Source organism: Nannospalax galili, unplaced genomic scaffold (assembly GCF_000622305.1).
Source record: "Nannospalax galili isolate Female #2095 unplaced genomic scaffold, S.galili_v1.0 scaffold638, whole genome shotgun sequence".
NCBI classification, from domain to species: Eukaryota; Metazoa; Chordata; class Mammalia; order Rodentia; family Spalacidae; genus Nannospalax; species Nannospalax galili.
Window position 1 is genome coordinate 769,902 of NW_008341884.1, and position 21,298 is coordinate 791,199.

The following is a 21,298-nucleotide window of genomic DNA, read 5'->3' on the forward strand; positions in this document are numbered from 1 at the left end:
CCCTGATTACGCCCTCCCACCAGCTGGGCGGAGGCCCCTTCGGCCCACACTCTAACCTCTCACGGCTGTGCTACTTTCTTTCTGGTCAACTTGAGTATAAGGCGGCACCACTGTTTTATCCGGCTCCGCTCTGTGGTCAGTGTCTCTTTGCAGCTCTACCTCTCAGTCCCAATTCATCCTAAATGTGCTCATTTAAATCGTCCCTCTTCAGTCTACCTTTTTAAAGTTTAGAATATTCCATTCACACTTATTTTTAGCGTACGTCTTACTAGCACACATCAATTGTGCGCGCTAACGGCCTCTCCGGGCGGCACTTTTTCCTTCCTGGGTGTGGGGCAGGATCCTCCGGAAGGGGGGAGGGGTCTTGTAATTGACTATCGGAAAAGGTAGGGAAGAGAATTTCTTTGTAGCAGGCTCTGATCAGAAAGGTAGGAGATGGTCAAATTTTCTATGACTTCCATTGGAAAAGAGTTCTGGCTCCTGTGTTGGTTTTGGGGTAGCAGTTATGAGTGGAGAACTAAGCCAGCAGGTTCAGACATGCATACGCTTATGCTCTGTGTGCAGAAGTAAGCCGGAGTGAGAAACAAGATGAGGGGTGAGAGTTATAAAATTGGATTATGATGATTATGCAGGTACAGTTTGACCAAAACCATTGGATTGTGCACTTATAATGGCAAGTTGTATTAGTATGAAACTGTTAAATCAATTTTAGAAATAATTATAGAGTTGTTATAACAGATTTTATTGTGGACGATCAGAATCTGGTAAAATGCTTATGTTTCCACCCTCCCCATGTTCCTTGGAGCTTGCCATGGAGATGCCCCCGCCTGGGGGAGGACGGAGCACTGATGGGATAGCTTGACCCAGCTTGACACTGGCCAATGATCTGTCTCCAGGGATGCTGTCCCAACTTTCTGAGATCAGCATATAAGCCTTATATTATTTCTATTTTATTTATTTTAAATATTTTATTTACTATTTTTATTTTATTCGTGTATTGCCTGCATGTAGGTAAGTGCACCTGTGTTGTGCAATGCCCACAGAGGTCAGAAGACTCTGTTGGATCCCCTGGGACTGGAGTTACGGACAGTTGTTAGCTGCCATGTTGGTGCTGGGATTTGAACCCGGGTCTTCTGCAAGAACAGTCAGTGTTATTAACCGCTGAGCCATCTCTCCAGCTCCTATTTCTACTTTATTTATATGTTTTATATTGTTGTCTTATAACACATTAACAGGATCGTCATGATTAGACAGTTCTAGAGAGAGTCCCATGGTCCTACAGCAAGGACCACTCCTGTGGATCGAGCTACTGGAACTGCTTTTAGAAGATGATGGACTGGCTCCATGCTTCCTCCATGCTCTGCTGGCAAAGCAGGAGCAGCACAGCAGTGGGAGGCAGGGCATGAAGCCTGGCATAGGGATTTGTACTGGAGCGGTGCCATGTCTGTCACCGTGAGCCCGAGCACTGGGAGAACATGAAGGCTCTGTACACAGGTCAGGGCTTACAGAGCCTCTGATGGCTTGGGCATCAGGCAGAGGCCGTGAGCCTGGTGGGCAGATTAGAGTTTGGGCCATTTCAGTTGCAACTTTGGAGTGGGCATGAGGTACACACCTCCCCTTCTTCTAGAACTTGGCAACTGTCCCCACAACCAGTCTGTCAACTCAGGTAGCACAGTGAGTGCCAGGTCAGTGCTCACACCGAGTTTTTTTTTAATTATTTTAATTTTATGTGTATGAGTGTATTGCCTACATGTATGTGGATACACCCATGTCGTGCAATGCCTTGGATGTCAGAAGAGGGCTTCGGATTCCCCAGGAACTGGAGTTAAGGACGGTTTGTAGCATGTGGGTGCTGGGAATTGAACCCAGGTCCTCTGCAAGAGCAGTCAGTGCTCTTAGCCACTGAGCCATCTCTCCAGCCCCCACACTGAGTGTTTTAAAACTTCCCTGGCACCAGGCAGACCTCCTCCTAGTGAGACAGACTCATGTTTTGGTTGCATCACAGCCAGCTGTGGTGTGGCCCCAGTGGACCCCTAAGGCTATGCAGGTACTTGTGGCTGTGAGACTCAGGCATGACCCAGCTTGACACTGGCCAATGATCTGTCTCCAGGGATGCTGTCCCAATTTTCTGAAATCAGCATGGTACAGAACCCCATTTGCTGGTGGTAGGGCAAGGTTGTAAGTGCATGACTTTCCCTGAAACTTAGCACTGTGCTGGTAAATCCTAATCCTGGGAAGATCCCAGTGGCCCTGATCCCCAGGTCTGCCTGTCAATGAAACCTCTGGTACAGCAGCAGACCCAGGGAGGACACTCAGTTGGACCTGTATCCAGCTAGCTCAGTCACTGGCTGCTTCCAGTGGTCACGGGCCTAGCAGAGCAGCCTTGGTCTTAACTCTGTGTTGTGCTAATATTAGCAGGCTCTGGGTTCAGTGCATGACACTGCTTGCTGGAATTGGTGGCTATCTGCGTGACACAGGACCCTGAAACTCATCTGTCCATGGTGACTGCCTCAAGTGGGAATCCTGCAGGTTCTAGCCACAGGCCAGGAACACTGGAAGACACGCCTAGTACCAGGCGCAGCACAGGTCATTCCAGGGGCGGATTATCTTTAGACACTCTGGTTTCTTTTTCAACAATACACGTAGAGTTTATCTGGGACAAACTTGGATTCCCTTCTAGGAATGAAATGGTAACAGCACACCCACAGCAGCTAACACAAGAACAGAAGTGGCTGCAGGCTCAGAGAAAACAAGCAGTTTGCATAAACACAGCAGAAGCTGGACTAGTGTTAACGGAATAAATATCTGACCCTCCAGTGTTCACACTCTGCCCCAGCATGTGCCAAAGGCTTTTAGGGAACCTTGAACCCATTTATTACTCAGAGTACAGAAATGATCAGGCAGCAATCTGCATGGGAAAACTCTCAGAAAAGTCAAAACCACTGTTTTAAGGAAATTTAATGAGATTAAAGGAAACACAGACAGGGTTGGATAGCACAGCTATAGAGAACATGCTACTCTTATGGAGGACACGAGTTTGGTTCCCAGCACCCTTGCCAGGTGGCTTATAACCACCTGTAACTCCAGATCCAAGAGACCCAACACCCTCTTCTGGCCTCACAGGCACTGCACTCATGGCATGTGCACGCATGCACGCACAAACACACAAGTAAAAATCAGAAACTGCCAGGCATGGTGGCGCATGCCTTTAATCCCAGCACTCGGGAGGCAGAGGCAGGTGATCTCTGTGAGTTCGAGGCCAGCCTGGTCTACATAGTGAGTTCCAGGACAGCTGGGGCTACAGGGAGACGCTGTCTCAAAAAGACAAAAAAATAAAAAATAAAAAATCAGAAATTACAGAGAAGTGTTTCAATATTCTAACAGAGAAACTCAACTAAGATGAAAGCAATTTAAAAGCTCTTGAGAGGGGCTGGAGAGATGGCTCAGTGGTTAAGAGCACTGACTGCTCTTGCAGAGGACCCGGGTTCAATTCCCAGCACCCACATAACGGCTACTCCAGTTCCTTAACTCCAGTTCCAGGGGAATCTGAAGGAGGAATCCAAAGCCCTCTTCTGATCTCCGCGGCATTGCATGACACGGGTGCACTCACATATATACAGGCAATACACTCATACACATAAAACAAAAATAATAAAATATTAAAAAAAAAAAAAGAAAAGAAAGCTCTTGATGTGGTTCAACAGTTGAGAGCACTTGCTGCTCTTGCAGAGGACCTGAGTTTGGTTTCCAGTTAACTCCAGTTTCAGAGGATCTAATGCCCTCTTCTGGCCTCTGAAGGCATCGCATGCAAAGGGAGCACATAAACTCAAGGCAGGCATATACACATGAATACATTTTTAAAATCACACAAGAGTTTTCTGCTGGAAGGCATCAAATGCAGGACAGATCGGACAGGAAGATGTAGTGAGCTTGAGGTTAGGAGACTTAAAACACCTGTTGAGGAGGGAAAAGAAGAGTAGGGAGGCAAGCTTCTGGGAAGTGTGGACATGTACCGAAGGAACAAACAAATACGTTGCTGGGGTAAGAAGGACGCACAGACGCCAACGAGGAAGACACTTATTCCCCCCAAAAATAACAGGAGCCTGGAGAAGGCCAGACATATCCAGGTGCAGGGAAGGACCACGGTCACCAATCAAATTTAACTCAACCAAGTCCACCCCAAGTTTGTGTGATCAAACTCTTACAAGTGAAAGACAAAGCCTCTCAAGGCTGCAAGGAAAAGAGAAAGAGCACACGGGGGTGACCCAAGTTACCCAACAGTAAACTTCTCAGCAGAAACCTTACGGGCCAGCAGTGACATGAGATTTTTACAGGCATAAAGAAAAAAACATCTGAACAGATAATGCTGTTCCCAGAGGGTGTTTCTTAACTAGACCTGTTCTAGAAGTAATGCCAAAGGAAGTTCTTCAGACTGAAAGAGACATTAGTCAGTCCTAAGAAAGCACAGGACCTGTAACCCCAGTACTCAGGAGGTGGAAGTGGGTGGGGTAGGGGTTCAAAGGTCATAGAGCAAGTTCAGTGCCAGCCTGGCCTCCATGAACTCTTGTCAAAAGAAAGTAGAGCCAGGTGTGATGGCGCAGGCCTTTGATCCCAGAGCTCAGGCGGCAGAGGCAGGTGGATCTTAGTGAGTTAAGGCCAGCCTTGACTACATATCAAGTTCCAGGCCAGGCCAGGATACATAGGGAGATGCTGTCTCAAAAAACAAAAGGAAGGAAGGAAAGGAGGGGGAGAGAAGACAGAGAAGGGTCGGGGAGAAAGAAAAAAGAGGGAAACACGGGACTATGTAACACTCATAAGTGTAAATCATACAAATGAATCCAAAATGCTCTAGTATTGTAAGCACAGTGTATAGACCTTACCTTCAGTATAGACGAAAAGGTGTATGAGAAGACCTAGCTGGGAGCCGGTCACCTCCAGTTCTGTAGGTGGTATGTCCTCGGGCTTCTGTCTTCGCCTCCTGACTGCCTGTCAGCTTCCCTGGACGTTGCTGCCCTCACACTCTGCCTTACTACAGGGCCAGTAACCATGCATGTGTGCATGTGTAAGGTATTTTCTCAGAACAACAGAAGACTAACATGTTCAACTGCATATATGTGAATATTTTGGACTCTCTAATACTCTAAAATCTTTAGCATTTTTGATTCCAAACACTTTGAATAAGGGGGTGTTCAACCAGGATCAGACCCCAGAGGGGACAGATCTCACACAGTGGGTGAGAGAAATCGGAGCTGCTTCACAGCCCTCACGGGGACAAAGCTGTATTGTTCTGTGTTGTTCCCACAAGGCCTGGAGTGTGCTTGGGAAGACGTGCTAAGAACCCTGAGGTGTCCGCTCAGGCAGTCTTGGGGACACAGGAGCACTGCAGACACCCTGCACTTTGCAGCCTTCTCCAGCCCTCCCCCAGCGAGACGGCTCCAGTGCCTGTCCTGGGTTTCTAAAACGGACGAATCTTTCGTCTAGTAGCTTATGTAACTGAGCTGAGGCACAAGCATTCCCACCACAGTGCCCCCCATTCTCAAATAAGTATCACTGCTTGGAAATTTTTTCATTTAGATTGACACTGTGATACCAATGCAGAAGCCCAACCTATGGTCTCTGACAAGAAGTTGGCTCTTTAAGGGGGATTTTCTACCCTAACTGGCCCTACGTTGGAGGAAAATCAGTTCATGGCCAACTCTGCTTCCCCAAAACAGAATTCTTAAGAAAGTGAGGGGCTGACAAGGTGAAGTGCTAACTGTTCACTGCTTCCTCCGAGGTCAAGACAGATGGGTGGGAGCTGGGTGGACCCGTTACTATCAGCATGACTGCTCAGTTTTAACTTAATATAAAAACAAAAGTATTCAGGACTGGTGATGTGGGTCAGTTGGTGGAGTGCTTGCCTAACATGCACAAGACCTTGGGTCCTATCCCCAGCATCACACAAGGGGTGGTAACACACAAATGTAATCCCAGCACTTAAAAGACACATACAGAAGAAGAAATTGAAGGCCATCCTTGGCTATATATTGAGTTTAAGGTTAGCCTGGGCTACATGAGACCTCGTTTCCAAAAAAAAAGGACTTATCAAGTTTGTTCCTATCACAAAATAATGATGTATTTACTTGTTCATAGGTATTAGTCATCTGAATGCTTATCATTAAGTAGGCCTTCATTTCTATTATCTGTAAATTAGCTATGGATGGACGCCTTTGTAAGCTACAAAAGCCTGTAGGGAAAGTTCCCATATATGAAATTACTCCATGGTTTAGTTTAGCACCTACTTAACCAAACCAGAAAACAGAAAACATTCTCAACTCAGCCGCATATCCTTTCCTCTCATAGCATCATATTCTTTAAAGAAAATCTTATTATGTATGTGGGCCTGTGTGAGTTTATGTGCACCAAATGTGGGCAGGTGGCTGAAGTCAGAGGGCATCAGATCCCCTGGAGCTGGAGCTACAGGTGGTTGGGAGCCACTGTGTGGATGCTGGGATTCAAACCTGAGTCACTGCAGGAGCAGCCAGGGCTCTTCTCTGAGCATCTCTCCAGCTCCCAGCCTTATTCTTTCCTGAGTTTGTCACAAACATGAAGAGCACAGGTACTTCAATGACCACACACACACACACACACACACACACACACACACAATCTCCTCCAAGATTGGCTGGGTTTTTATTAAAGGTCACCATTAGCAGGTAAAGTGAGGTAGTGGTTGTTATGAGCTTTACTGTTAAGACCCATTGGTCTGATAGGACGCTTGTTCCCAGAGCCCAGTGTCACACCTGAAACAGGTGTGAAAGGAAAGGTTTTGCTGAGGTAATCTGTGCTCCTGGCTAACTCCCAAAGACACTTCACTGTGTAGGACTCAAAATGCTGTTTTCACATTACTACAATTAATACCTGGCTACTAACTACTAACGTGAATTAAACGTGGTTTATTTTTAAAGATTTTAATTATTTTTTAATGTGTATTTTGCTTGCCTGTATGTATGTATGGGCACCGTGTTCGTGTTGTAACTGAAGAGGCCAAAGGAGGGCATTGGATCCCTAGAAGTGAAGTTTCAGATGGTCATTAGCTTCCAGGCGGGTGCTCTTAACCACTAAGCCATTTCTCTAGTCCCTATGTGGTTTATTTTGAACTCAATATTCTATATTATTTATTGTGTTTCAGGAACTTTTTTTTTTGTCTTTTTGAGACAGGGTCTCCCTGTGGCCCCAGCTGTCCTGGAACTCACTATGTAGACCAGGCTGGCCTTGAACTCACAGAGCTCTGCCTGCCTCTGCCTCCCGAGTGCTGGGACTACAGGTGTACGCCATCATGCCCGGCTCAGGAACTTATTTTTAAAATTAATAATGTAAAGCTGGGAATTCACACCTGTAATCTCAGCACTTGAGTCGCTGGGGAAGGAGGACTGTCCCAATTTGAGATTGGTCTGGGCTACACAATGAGTTCCAGGCTAGGCTGGAAATGTGAGCTCCAAACTATCCCCCCACCCCCAAATGATGATGTGTTTAAGTTTTGAAAACTAGAAAAACTGAAATCTACCCTAGAGGTCATAGGAAGCATCAATCAAATAGATTAAGGAAATACACATAACAAGGAAAGAGATGGCTATGAAATATTTGGAAACAAAAAGTAAAATATGAGATTTGAAAGATATAATCAATGCGGACGACTATGTGATATAATATGTATTTCAGTTATGTATTTCTGCACTGAAAGATATAGGGGACTACTAAAACATGTTACTGCATACAACAGTACACTGTTAATAACCAATATATTACTAGCTATTATGACTACTCTGGTTTCATTCAGTTGCTGTGATAAAGCTCTGATCAAAAGCAACTAGGGGAAGAAAGAGTTTAATTGGCTCACCCAGGCCTCAGTCCATCACTGAGGGACGTCAGGGCAGGAGCTCAAGTGGGAACTTGAAGCAGAGGCCATGGAGACACACTGCTTGCTGGCTTACCTACAGGCTCATGCCTGTGCCCCTAAGACCACCTGTCTAGGGAATGGTATTGCCCTCAGTGGTCTGGACCCTCCTATATCAATGAACACCTAAGCCAGTCTCTCACAGCCATACCCACAGGCCTGTCTGACTTGGGCAGTCCTCACTCATAGAAATTTGTATGAAGACTGGTGAGGAGACAGGTGCAGCTGACTGACCTGTGGTTCATGTGTCTACTAGTCATGTTGAAATATGATATACAATGATTTACAGATATTGGCATTAACTCTTCTCATGTAGAGGTACCAGAGGCAGAGAACACCCCTGTGCCTTAACTAATAGTATTGATCTATCAACTGATACACAAAATCTAAACTTCTCAGATAAAAAAGGAATTTCAAAATTTATTTTTTTATATTTTATTTTTCTTTTATATGTAGGAGTGTATTGCCAGCATGTATGCACCCGTCATGCAATGCCCACAGAGGTCAGAAGAGGGTGTCAGATCCCCTGGAACTGGAGCTACAAACAGTTGTTAGCCACCATGTGGATGCTGGGAACTGAACCCAGGTCCTCTGCAAGAGCAGCCAGTGCTTTTAACTGCTGAGCCACCTCTCCAGCCTAGAACTTCAAAATTTTAAGTTCCAAGTAGGTACACAGAAAAATTCATGAAGATTATTAAATTACAATGTTTGAAAATGTAAATACTGCTGGGTTTGGGGGCTCACACCTCTAATTTCAGCACTTGGCAGGCTGAGGAAGAACTGTTCAAGGCTAGCCTGGGCTACATATCGAGTCCATCTCAACAAGCAAGCAAACAAGAAATACAAAGTTTGAATAAAACATTGGGGGCTGGAGAGATGCTCAGCGGTTACGAGCACTGGCTGCTCTTGCAGAGGACCTGGGTTCAGTTAACTGGACGAACCTTATTTTTAACTGTTCATGAGAGGACGTCAGCTCCCTTGGAACTGGAGTTATGCTCAGAGCCTCTATGTGGGTGGAGGTAACCTAACCTGGGACCCCTACAAGAGCAGTCAGTGCTCTAACTGCGGAGTCCTCTCTCCAGCCCTTACCTGGACTAATCGTGAAAGTCTAAGGTTCTCTCATGGGAAATCTTTCTCTGCTCTTGGTTTGAGGGCTAGTTTCAATTTATTTCAGTAAGGATGACTAAGTAAAGCGATGTGGCCTGCATGTCTGAGGAGCAGTTACTGCAGTCAAGATGTCCCAGCCTCCTCAGCTTTAGGCAGACAGCTGCTGACTCCTCCTTCCTACCTCTAAGCTCAAACTCCTTCCTTATTCAATAGCGGCACTGCGTTCTAACGGCCTGGACTAAGTGACCAGGGCGATGCAGCGGGGCCTGCCGTTCCTATTCGTCATCAATACGCCCTTTCATTGATGCCGGCTGTCTTTCGGTCAATCGGAATTCCTCACACCCTTTAACAGGCACGACGTAAACTGGTAGCAGGAGGGAGAGGAGAGCCGTCCGGGCTTCCTCCCCAGCAGGCAGCAGTTCGCGGCCACGCCGTCTGCAAGCTCCCTCTGTGACGTCCTGTGCCGCCGAGGACAGGCGACAACGCAGGCTCTTCCATGAGGAAGTGGGGCTGGCGCAAGGCCGTGGGGACAGGCGTCCTGCGTTCTCACCGAGCTTCGCTTCGGGGACTGCACGCGCACGGACCGTAATTCAGATCTCAGGCCCGAGAGACACGTTTACGAGTTCTCGACCGGAAGACGCGGCAGAGGAGCCTCCGAACTACCTGGAGCCCAAACTACTGAGCGTTTTTTCGCGGCGACTTCCGGCCTCGGCTGAGAGTCAGCCTATTCCTTCCGTTTTCCCTAGGTGCCAACCGAAAGGTAACTTTTCCCTTCCCGGAAGAGCCCACTCCGGACCAGCCAGGCTGTAACGCCTTATTTCCGCTTAGCCACGCCCCTTTCCTCTTGACCGCGCTGCTTGATTGCATCACAAGCCGCAAACACAGTAAATATCGCGAGATCTCCAGGTGCGTTCGCTTCTGAGCCGTATGAGCTGCTTTTGTCCTCGCGATAGTTCCGCGCACACGGAGCTCCGGCGACCCTGGCGTCTGTGAAACATGGCGGTCGGCTGGGACCGGAGAACAAGGTAGGACGCTGAAACGTTGTTGGGGGCCGTTCGTTCAGAGCTGCTCGGGGCGGAGGGGGCGTGTACGCGGATGAGGGGCCCGCGGCCCGGCTGGTAGTGGCCGTCCGCCCGTGGAGAGCGGCTGCCAGCGGAGCCGCTCCGCCGCCCGAAGCGTTCCTGCGGGTGTCGACGTCAGGCTCGCGGCTGCCCGGTTCCCGTCCCGGGGTCCGCGGCGGCAGGCCCTCGGCTCTCCCGGTTCTGGTCCCGGCGTCAGGTCGGTGGCTCTCCCGGTTCCCGTCCCGGCGTCAGGCCCTCGGCTGCCGGGTTTCCGTTCCGGAGTCAGGCCCGCGGCTGCCCGGTTCCTGTCCCGGAGTCAGGCCGGTTGCTGCCCGGTTCCCGTCCCGGAGTCACGCTCGCGGCTTTCCAGGTTCCCGACCCGCTGTTTCATCCTCGCTGTCCGGACTGAAGCCGCCGCGCGGGCCGGATAGTCGCTCTTGCTGTCTTCAGACGAAAACCGGGTCTTGGCGTCATCCCTCGACGTGGGACCCCGGGAGAGGGGCCAGGCCCCGGCCGCCCGGTCCTTGCACAGCGTCGGGGTGGGTGTCCGCACACTGCAGGCGACACATCCCAGAAACCTGCGTTAACTTCAGCGGGGGATCTCGGGGTTCTCGGGCCTTCAGAAGCAATTAAAGGCAATTAAAGTGGGATTTATTCATTGGTTTGAAGTTAGAGTTCCAGGTTTCAGTTAATTAGCCCGATAAATTGAACTCCAGCGTACAGAGCTCAAGGAGTTAGGCTTGTTTGCCAAAGGGTTATTTACTGGTTTCGTTGGAGTTCTTAAGCTAATACGGAGGAAAACATGAGAAATAAAAAGTACATATTTTTTTAGGGAGGGTTGAGGGGAGGAGAAAATGATTTATTCTTTATGGTCGTGAATCTCGTTACATAACTGAGTACTGGGATAGCTTCGTGGTCCACCTTCCAGAAATAGATCAGGTTAAACGTCTCTTAAAGAGCGTCAGCCTGGTCTGCAAGAACAAAGTTAGAACAACTCTACAAATTTATTTTCACGGAGGTTAGTCGTTTAAAATGAAATTAATTTTTAACAAATGTTGCATTTAGGCAGTCTGTGCTGCAAATTCTGTTTAACTGTTTTCCGGTATCTTTATTCTACTGCTTAATGTCATGGGGAGCATGTTATTTAAGCTCCCTGCACCTTATTAGGTTCCTCATAATAAAACGAGGACGATAGGGTAGTGCCTAGCTCTCCTGCTGCCTGCCACAAAGTTCTTAGTTTTGGTATGTAGTCTTGTTCTTACTTTCATTCTCTGACTTCTGAAGTTGCAAGTATAGCTCTGGATTTTAGGTAAAATATAGGCTGCAGTAGAGAGTTTTAAGAATACTTTGTGACTGCTGTGTGCATAGTTCACAGCTCAGCACTCCCTTCTCTTGCTTTGGCAAACTGCTGTCCTCTACTCATTACTAATGTGCGGGCTTGTCATTTCTGCTTCTGCCTCTCCATGTGGTCTTTAAACATGCAGCTCATTTCCCCTCTGACTGCCTTTTTAACCCATGTTCTTGCTCTGAGAGCATTCATATTGCAAATAATATGTTCATATATATATTTATGTGTATGAGTGTACTGCCTGCCTGTAAGTGCACCCGTGTTGTGCAGTGCCCTCAAAGGGCAGAAGAAGAAGGCATTAATCCCCTGGAACCAAAGTTACAGCCGGTTGTCAGCTGCCATGTGAGTGCTGGGAATTGAGCCTGGGTCTTCTGCAAGAGCAATCAGTGCTTTCCGCCGCTGAGCCATCTCTCCAGCACTGTAAATATATTTTGTTTGCCACTGACCTATACTTTCCCAGGTTCCTCATATCTGGGTCAGAAATACCTCATAAATCTGATTTCTGAAAATTATGAAATAGTTATTAAGCACCTCACTTCTTGTTAATAGCCATGAGGTAGCCAGTATGCCCCACCCTTTAAGTAACAGTACAGAAAAGATTCTGAAAAGTTGAGGCTCTTTTCAAATTTATCAGACACCCAGTAATGCCTAGAAGATGGTTTCAAATGGCTATAAAATGAGAGGCTTAAAACAGGAGAAGTTTGTTAGTTTTTGAGGCTTGAGGTCCAAAACCAAGGTGCAGTGAGAACCATGCTTCCTCTGAGCAGAGAGGATGGCGGTGCAGTAAGGAAGAGTGGGATCCAGGCACAGAAGTGAGTCGTGAATGCCTCTAGGTGTCGGTGGAAGATGGCGAAGAGAGTAGGTGCACCGGGGTTCAGATCAAACTGGGATAAGTCCCTGTTCTCAGTAGAGTCCCTGTTCTCAGTAGACCTACTTGTGCCTTGCTGGGAAGAATGTGTGACTGTTCCCATTTTGAAGTGAGAATAAAAGTAGTGTGTTGTATTGAAGAGTAAGTGTGGACTGCCTTGAATAGGACCTGGCAGGAAGGTGCTTGTCCTGTGTAGCGTGTTCCTTAGCTACAGTTCCTTAGCTATTAGGGGAAGACAGATCTGCAAAGGGAAGAGATGTGTGAGAAGTAGGATTGAAAACATAACTGCTTTAACCTGTGCGTCTTAGAAATTAAGGAAGTGTCATTGGGGAGTTGCCAACAAGAAGTGAGATTTCATAAAGATAAAGAACAGGTAGGTGGATTTTTAGAAAAGTTATTGGATAATTTGTATCAGAACAGTGGCCTTACAAGCATTGTGCGTTTTGGAGATGCAATGGATTTCTTGGTGGTGGTTAGTGAGGTGGCAGGGACGAGATACAAACGTACCAGATGGTAGCGTGCTTCATTCCAGTGGTGGTCATGGAAAGCAGGCTTGGAGGAGGCAGGAGAGTGGGTGGTAGCCAGGTGGGACATACCGTCTGGCTCTTCAGGGAGCACCAGTGCAAGGTTGTATTTGTTCTTGGGGGTTTGTGAAACTAACAGTCACTTGCCACAATGTTATACTTGCATATAATTAAAAACTAAAAAATTTTTTATAAAATTTATGAATATGTAACAAGTTTTGGAAGTAGTCTGCACTATTTGTTTAACAGTGTGACACCAACTATGAGATCTGGGGATGCTGGCATGAGCAGAACAGAATCCTTCCTCATTGAAACTGTTCTTGTTTACTTATCCAAGTATGACAGTGTTAGGATTTGAAGTCTGTGTTGTGGATATTTTCCTTCCTCCCCTCTGCTTGGCGGGCACTTCCTGTCTCGGGCATCAGAGAGACAGAGGTCAGGTTAGATGTGGGTCCTGCCCTGACAGTCCTGTGAAGAAAGCAGAAAATGGAACAGCAGTTAGAAGCAGCTCTGGGACAGGGAACAAGGTGGGTGTTCTTGGGCACAGTGAGGTGGAAGGCTGAGAAAGCAGTCCTTCAGTCAGGTGGAAATGGGGGTGGGGGGGGCGAGTAGAGACCAGGCCTGGCAGAGATCAGAATGAACTACGGAAAGGCTCTGGGTGTGGCTGGACCTTAAACTGCAAGGCTTTGGTTGTGAAGACAAGTGAACGGCACTCGGGTTTGTGAGGGGCTTTGTAAGCCATGTCAGGATGGCCTATACTCAAGTGTAATGGGAAGTTACTCAAGGGTTTTAAGAGAAACATTACGGAGTTTAATGTATTACAAATCAATTCACAACAGTGTGGAGAGAGTTAAAGGGCTGAAGATTGGAGGCTGTTGAAACAGTGCAGCAACAAACCACAATATTTGAGACTGAGGTCCTTCTAGGGACTTTTGGGCACTGAAGTAAGCAAACTGGGACCAGGTAAAGTCTGAAGCTGTAACCAGCGTTTCTGGCTTGTGCATTTGGGTGCATGGTGTCAGTCTTTGCGATGGGGAAACGGGGGAAAAGCAGTGGTGAAGCATTTCACTGGTGGCATACTGAGCTTCCTTTAGGCAATCTGAAAGGTAGTAGAGTGCAACACAGTAAGCTTCCATTCTTAGGGATTGGGGCTGGTTAGAGATTTTGAAGGAATCCCCACGTAGAGGGTTGGGAGATCACTTGGGGGCAACATGGTGTTTGAGAGCGGTGCCTAACGCCAAGGACCTGCAGAGGGATGAAAGTTGGTCCTGTGGCATGGTGAGTGCAGTTTGGGAGTAATCGCATAGACTGCCGGTGAGCATTTCTCATCTGAAGATCAAACGTGCTCTGCAGGTGGGAGCTTGAACATCGTGTCCACTCCCAAAATAGAGAGGGGGAAAGAAAGAATTTTCTCAAGTGAAATTAGATAAAGACTGGAAGTATGAAATGCTCACTCCCTCGTACTTAGTACCGAGAAAGTTGTTGATGACCTCGATAGCCAGTTGAGTTAGTGAGGGGACGAGAGGGAAGTAAACGGAGTCAGTCGCACTCGGTGACAGAGACAGCACATTTAGGTTTGGCTGTGGCTCACCTACCAGATTTATACCTAGAGTTGAACTTGAGTTTAGGAGAGAGTTACATTTTGCTTTAAAGACAAGACATGAACATTTTAAATATTTAGTTAGAAAAAGGGCTGTGGAGACGGCTCAGTAAAGTGCTTCCTGCATAAGTAGAAGGACGTCAGTTCAGATGCTTAGAGCCCATGTGTAAAAGCCAGCTGTGGGCCTAGAGAGATGGCTCAGCACTTAGGAACACTGGCTGCTCTTGCAGAGGACCCGGGTTTGGTTCCTATCACCTATAAGGTGGCTACCCACCATCCAGAACTCCAGTTCAAGGGATCTAGTGCCCTTTTCTAGCCTCTGTGGGCTTTGCATGCATGTTGTGTGCTTACATACATGCAGGCAAAACTCTTTTACACATTAAAAAATAAAAAGAAAAAAAAAAATCCAGATGTGGTGAGTGCCTATAATTGGAGAGGCTGAGACAGCAGGGTCCCTGGGGTTCACTGGCCAGCCAGTGTATCTGAGTCAGTGAGCTCCAGGTTCAGTGAGAGACCCTGTCTCAAAAATAAGGTGGAGAGCCATTGAGGAAGACATCCAAGGTAGACCTCTGGCCTCCACATGTGCACATGGCATGAACAGGTTAGACACATGTGTGTGTACATGCTCAAACACAGAGTGAATGATTGAAGGGCCAGGCTTAAGTTTGGATCAGGGCTTTGCTCTAGTTTGCTTCTCTGTTGCTGTGAATGAGCACTGACCAAAAGCAGCGTGGGCGGAAAGGGTATTTCGTCTCACTTGAGAGTTGTAGTCCTGTAGGCAAGCCAAGGCAGTAAACTCAAGCCAAGAGCTTGAAGCAGAAATTGGAGGAATACTGCTTGCTGATTTGCTTCTAGACTCACTTCTACAGCCAGGGCTGCCTGTCCAGGGGTGACAGTGTCCACAGTGGGCTGGGCCCTCACATCACTCAGCAATCAAGAAAATGCCACACAGGCAGTCTGATGGAGGAAATAACTCCGTTGATGTTCCCTCTTCCCAGGAGACTCTAGGTTTGTGTCAAGTTGACATCTGAAACTATGGCAGTTTTATGAAGGATCCAGAGACCATTTAAAGCAGAGAGAAAGTGCTTGCATTTGCAAGTATTGTGCCATCTTATAAAGTGGGCTTGAGTGTCCCTGTGTTTTTCTTGTCCTTGCAATTTTCCCATGGCTATGAGAAGTGCCAGTCCCTAAAATTCTAAATACCCCACAGATTAGTCATGGTTTGTTTGGTTTATAGCCCCTCCCTCCCCACCTCCCTTCCTTCCTCTTCTGAGACACAGGCTTTCCCTGGCAGGCCTCAAACTCATGGTGCTCCAGCATCAGCTTCCTGATTGACAGGATTGAAGGTGTATGCCACCAGACCTAGCCTTTATGACATATTTTAAGGGTGGTGCCCAGGCTAGCAGAGGCAGGAGGAGCTCAGTAAGATCGAGGGCAGCCTGGTCTACAAAACGAGTTCCAGGGTCACAGGGAGATCGTTTCAAAACAAAAAGAGACCATCAAGCAGTTTTGAAATATTTTCATTTTAAAAATGAAAAGTCTGAAATTATATAAAAAAGACAAAACATTCCTATGATCTACTTTTAGCTTTTAAATTTTCTTTGGAGACAGGGTCTCTGTAACCCCCAGATGACCTGGAACTCACTGTGTAGACCAGGCTGGCCTCAAACTCAGAGATCCAACTCTTCAACTGCCTCTGCCTCCTGATTGCTGGGATTAAAAGCACGTGCCACAATGCCTGGCAGCTTTTAATATTTTGTGTACAGACTTCAGTTTGTCTCATGTCTTTCTCCATCTCTTATAAAATTTAGGACTCATAAGATGAACTCTTGATGCGTTGTATTTTGATATGTTATTATTTTCTTTTATGTATGGCTTTCAGTGGTTATGTAGATCAAGACCTGTTATTTCACTGTAATATGTATGTTGGATTCATGAGTTTGTTTCTGTCTTCAGTATTTTAGAGAATAAAACTATGAGAATTACTAAACTTTGGTCATAACCTGGAGTGTGTTCTGGGATCCATTTCTGAAGCATGTGCTTTGTCAAAGGAAAGTGGTGATTTATGTCTGTACTCTGGTTAGCAGTGCGAGAGCCTGCACACTGTGCTTGTCATCCAGCCCCGGGAGTGCGCATTTTAGATACGTTTGTCACCTTTGGAGAAAACAAAACGAGCGTTTTGTGTAAATATTAAACGTGTGACTTTTTCCTTTTGGGTGGTTTTTGCTGTTAGTGTTTGTGCACGTGTTCCCTTTCGTTAGTGATTTTTGTCAGGGTGGGAATGGAGAGGAGGGTCAAGTGGGTCTGGTTTTCCTCGAGAGCTGAGAACGGTTAGAGCGTTCGTCAGTGACCCTGAAGTGGAAGCACGTGCCGCCTTTGCGGAGAAGCCAGTTAGTTGCTCACTGTCTGTCTGTCCCTTAGCAGCGTGACTCTGTGAAGGAAGAGGAAGGCTTTCCTGAAGATGAGGCGACCCAATCGGAAAAAAACCTTAAGTTTGGTGAAAGAGTTGGATGCCTTTCCCAAGGTTCCTGAGAGCTATGTGGAGACGTCAGCCAGTGGGGGGACAGGTGGGTTCAGCTGAGATGCCTGTGTAAATATTAAACGTGTGACTTTTTCCTTTTGGGTGGTTTTTGCTGTTAGTGTTTGTGCACGTGTTCCCTTTCGTTAGTGATTTTTGTCAGGGTGGGAATGGAGAGGAGGGTCAAGTGGGTCTGGTTTTCCTCTAGAGCTGAGAACGGTTAGAGCGTTCGTCAGTGACCCTGAAGTGGAAGCACGTGCCGCCTTTGCGGAGAAGCCAGTTAGTTGCTCACTGTCTGTCTGTCCCTTAGCAGCGTGACTCTGTGAAGGAAGAGGAAGGCTTTCCTGAAGATGAGGCGACCCAATCGGAAAAAAACCTTAAGTTTGGTGAAAGAGTTGGATGCCTTTCCCAAGGTTCCTGAGAGCTATGTGGAGACGTCAGCCAGTGGGGGGACAGGTGGGTTCAGCTGAGATGCCTGCATCCTGCGTGACGGGAATGACAGTGTGGAAAGTGCCTGAGCACAAGCTCCCCGGGAGTCAGTGACTGCAGGCCTGGTAGCTGCCCCGTCCTGCCCTGCACCTGGTTTACTCTCACCTGTGCTCCCTGCAGCACCTGGCCCGGTGATGAGTTATAGCATTTTATATAATACTGAAATTTTATTGGATAAAAATGTATAGTAAAGCCTGGATATAGCTCATTTGGTGGAGCGTGAGCCTAGCGTGTTTGAAGCCTTAGGTGTGAATCCTGACACCACATAAACTGAGCATATTGAGCACTATAATCCCAGCACTGGAAGGTAGAGGCAGGAGAATGGGAAATTCAAGATCACTTTCATCTGCACAGCCAGTTCTAGACTGTTCCAGGCTACTTGAGACCCTGATTCAAAAAAAAATCAAAGTATAGTAAGATGGTCACTGCTTCTGATCCCTGACGCCTTTTCTTGGTGAAAATAGTGCCAGGTCTTGTTTGCACAGCCACTTATGTCCGTCACAGGGTGGTGAATTCTTCCTTTTTATCACAATTTAAAAAATACTTATTTTTGCTGGGCATGGTGGCGCACACCTTTAATCCCAGCACTCGGGAGGCAGAGGCAGGAGGATCTTTGTGAGTTCGAGGCCAGCCTGGTCTACATAGTGAGTTCCAGGACAGCTGGGGCTACAAGGAGACCCTGTCTCAAAAAGACAAAAAAAAAAAAAAATTATGTGTATGAGTGTATTGCCTGGATGTGTGTAAATGCACCTGTGTTGTGCAGTGCCGAGGTCAGAAGAGGGTATTGGATCCCCTGTAACTGGGGATAAAGACAGTTATTAGCCACCATGTGGGGGCTGGAACTCAAACCCAGGTCCTCTGGAAGAGCAGCTGGTGCGCTTAACTGCCGAGCATCTTTCCAGCTCCTATAAATGTTTTCACTCATAAATGTGGCGCTGTGTTTAGGATATTGTGAAGTGAAGAGAGTTTTTCAGGGGCCTGAAGATGTTATTTAATATTCTGGCCCACACATTATTGTGTCATCTTAGAGCCTAATTTTTTTTTGCTTTAAATTGGATTATAAGCATAGATGTATAGCTTAACAAGGGGAGTATTTTAAAATTTGCACTGTCACTGTGACAAAACACCTGTCTGAGTAGTAAAAAGTTCGTTCTGGGTATAATTTTGACAAGTCTGCCTAGGGGGAGTGTCCTCAAGACGAGCGGTCAGTATTTCAGTCTGCAGAGGTTTGTGCTCCTTAGATTTTATAATGTGTTTATTCAAACGATAGCGTCACTTTAAAGCTGATTTTAGTTCCTCTTAAGATAGTGGTTTACTTTGTTTAATTCTCTTCTTGTCTGTGTTGGTTTCCCAGTTTCTCTGATAGCGTTTACCACTATGGCCCTGCTAACAGTCATGGAGTTCTCTGTGTATCAGGACACGTGGATGAAGTACGAGTATGAAGTGGACAAGGACTTTTCCAGGTGAATGGCTTTTCTTCGGAGATACGTTTAGGCTGATGCTGTTTGAAAAGAACGTCTTTTTTAAATGTCCATCTTTTTTATTTTTGGTTTATCTTAGTTCTGAGGAAATAGATCTGAAAATGCTCACTGACGGCACAGGTGAGATGTTTTAGAGTCATCTGACTGCCGGTTAGATCCTAAGACCAGGCTCTCTGATTTGATATAAATGCACCTGTTTAAACAGCTAGGGCTTGTTTTTCCTCAGCTGCGGATGTGGTGGCAATTGCTTGTTAGTATCTTTCGACTGTTAAAGATATGGAAGACACTGTAAAGATAAATTATATATACTCGTAAATTGGTTTCTGTCCGTTATGTTTAAGCTAAGCTGGATTTTGATATAAATAACTTCATTTAGACCTTTGACAACAGGGACTGTAGGTGGGGGACAGATGGCTTTCTGTGAACTCCTTTGCTTTATCCAGTGTGTTCAGTGGCGTGTAGGTGAAAGGCTTGAGCTGATGTCACACACTCATTCCTCACGTCCCAGCCCAGCTCTGCAGTGGACTACACGGGATCCCAGCACTGACTGTGCTGTCTGTGCTTCACTTTCTAGTCTGTAAATGAAGGGATGGTGTAGGGCCTGTCACGTAGGGCCTGGGACTTAAGGACTCACCCTTGGAATTGGGCCTAACCCTGGGCCTTGGTCCATAATGGGATCGTCTGTCATTCATAGGCCATCAGTTTTCAGGGAACTTTCTGTTGGCTCATCCGTGGTTAGCATCATTGAAACACTTTCTGTCTTCCAGGTGAGGTCTTGGGTAGACACACCGGGAGCCTGGTTTCTTGGCCTTTGTCTCTGGTCCTTCAGCACCTCCGAGCCATAACTGCATAATTATTTTGAGTTTGAATTCTAGACAACTTTAAGACTATGAAGCTCTAGAACCATCTAATACCTACTGAGATCAATTGAAAAACCATTAGAATGCATAACGTTTTGATAGGAAATACAGAACTTAGTTTGATCACCAGCCCTTCTGCTATTTATGATGGTTATTTAATCCTAGATGTTGAAAGTTAATTTTATATGAGTCATTTGAAAGTAAAGCATTTGTCGAATCTTATTTAAGTAACTATGTAGCTGCAGAGAGAGGGAGAGTCCGTTTTCCCAGGACAAGCTCCCTGCTAGGTTATCCAATCCCAGGTGTCAGCCTCAACCATATGTGCATGGGGGGGGGGGCAGGGGGATGAGAGAACTTGCGTGTCTGTGTGTGTTCGTCTAACAGTAATAAAGACGATGTCATGAAACTGAGAGGGCGTGGGGACGGAGGGGTGGGAATGACATGGATACAGTACCTGTGTGTGAGTACTCAGAGAAATTTTAATTAAAAACAGAAGGCCGTGTTCAGCCATAATCATCAGATCGTTACTGTCTTGGTGGTTTGCTCCCTGTGGCCCAGGCCCAGCTTAAATTCTTTTTTTTTGGTCAAAGTTTATATTCTTAAAGGACTGCTCTATGCAAAGTTTAAGCAGGCCAAGGCTGTTAAGACTTTCCCTGAGTTTTTCAGGATTATTGGCTATGGAGGTACCATTAACGAATAAAAGGTTACTGTGTTAAACATCTGAGGAAGCAGAAAGGATGGATTTTGGGCTAAATACAAAATTAAACGTTTAGAGGGCTGGAGAGAAGGCTCCGTGGATCAGAGTGCATACTGCTGTTGCAGAGGACCTGGGTTCGGTTTCTAGGACCCATGTCAGGTGGCTTACACAAAATAGAGTTTTTAAGATGCCTTTGTTCTGATTTTTAAGAAATGTGATCTAAGTTTTGACTGTTGTGTATTTTTAAGTCCATGTTTCCCATAGATGAGTTGATTCATATTCCTTGGGCTTTGCTGATGGTTAGTACTGATGCTGTCTTTCTCTTTCAGCAAGTTGAGAATCAACATAGACATCACTGTTGCCATGAAGTGTCAGTGTGAGTACGACCGAGGGGTCATTGGATTCCTCCTCTACTAGCAAATGTAACGGTAACGTTATTCACTTAGAAGAAAATTGGAGCAGAGTTTTGTCGGTTGAAGTTGGAATTTAAGTATTGTGTGTTTCCTGTGTGCAGAACCAGGCTCTCCACCACACTCCGTAGACCACCTGATCTCCTTTATACTTCCCTTTTTTTTTTTTAGACAGGGTGTCCATCTCCCTAGTCACAGCCTGCCTGGAACTCATAGTGTGGACCAGGCTGGCCTTGAACTCACAGAGATCCTCCTGCCTCTGCCTCCCGAGTGCTGGGATTAAAGGGGTGCGCCACCACGTCTGGCTGGCTCACTGCATTTTTAAGGTGCAGTTCCAATTAATTTTTCAGTGAACACCACCCTGTTTACTTGATTGTGCTGATAAAGCTGGAGGAGAGT

The 21,298-nt window shown here is 46.5% G+C and overlaps 1 protein-coding gene across 6 annotated transcripts in view; it reads left to right on the forward strand.

Annotated features, from left to right (window-relative positions):
- The first annotated feature begins 9,248 nt into the window (after positions 1-9,248).
- Ergic2 (ERGIC and golgi 2) overlaps positions 9,249-21,298 on the forward strand; it is a 31,941-nt gene continuing 19,891 nt past the window's right edge. For 2 of the 6 annotated variants that reach the window (XM_008837616.3, XM_008837618.2), the window contains exons 1-3: positions 17,277-17,418; positions 18,806-18,914; positions 20,819-20,865. In XM_008837616.3, coding sequence (XP_008835838.1) covers positions 17,313-17,418; positions 18,806-18,914; positions 20,819-20,865 — 262 coding nt within the window. In that variant the 5' untranslated portion in view covers positions 17,277-17,312. Of the gene's footprint in view, positions 10,069-16,865; positions 17,012-17,276; positions 17,419-18,805; positions 18,915-20,818; positions 20,866-21,298 lie in introns of those variants that run through there. The other 4 variants (XM_008837619.3, XM_008837617.3, XM_008837615.3 and 1 more) reach the window with 4 other exon arrangements.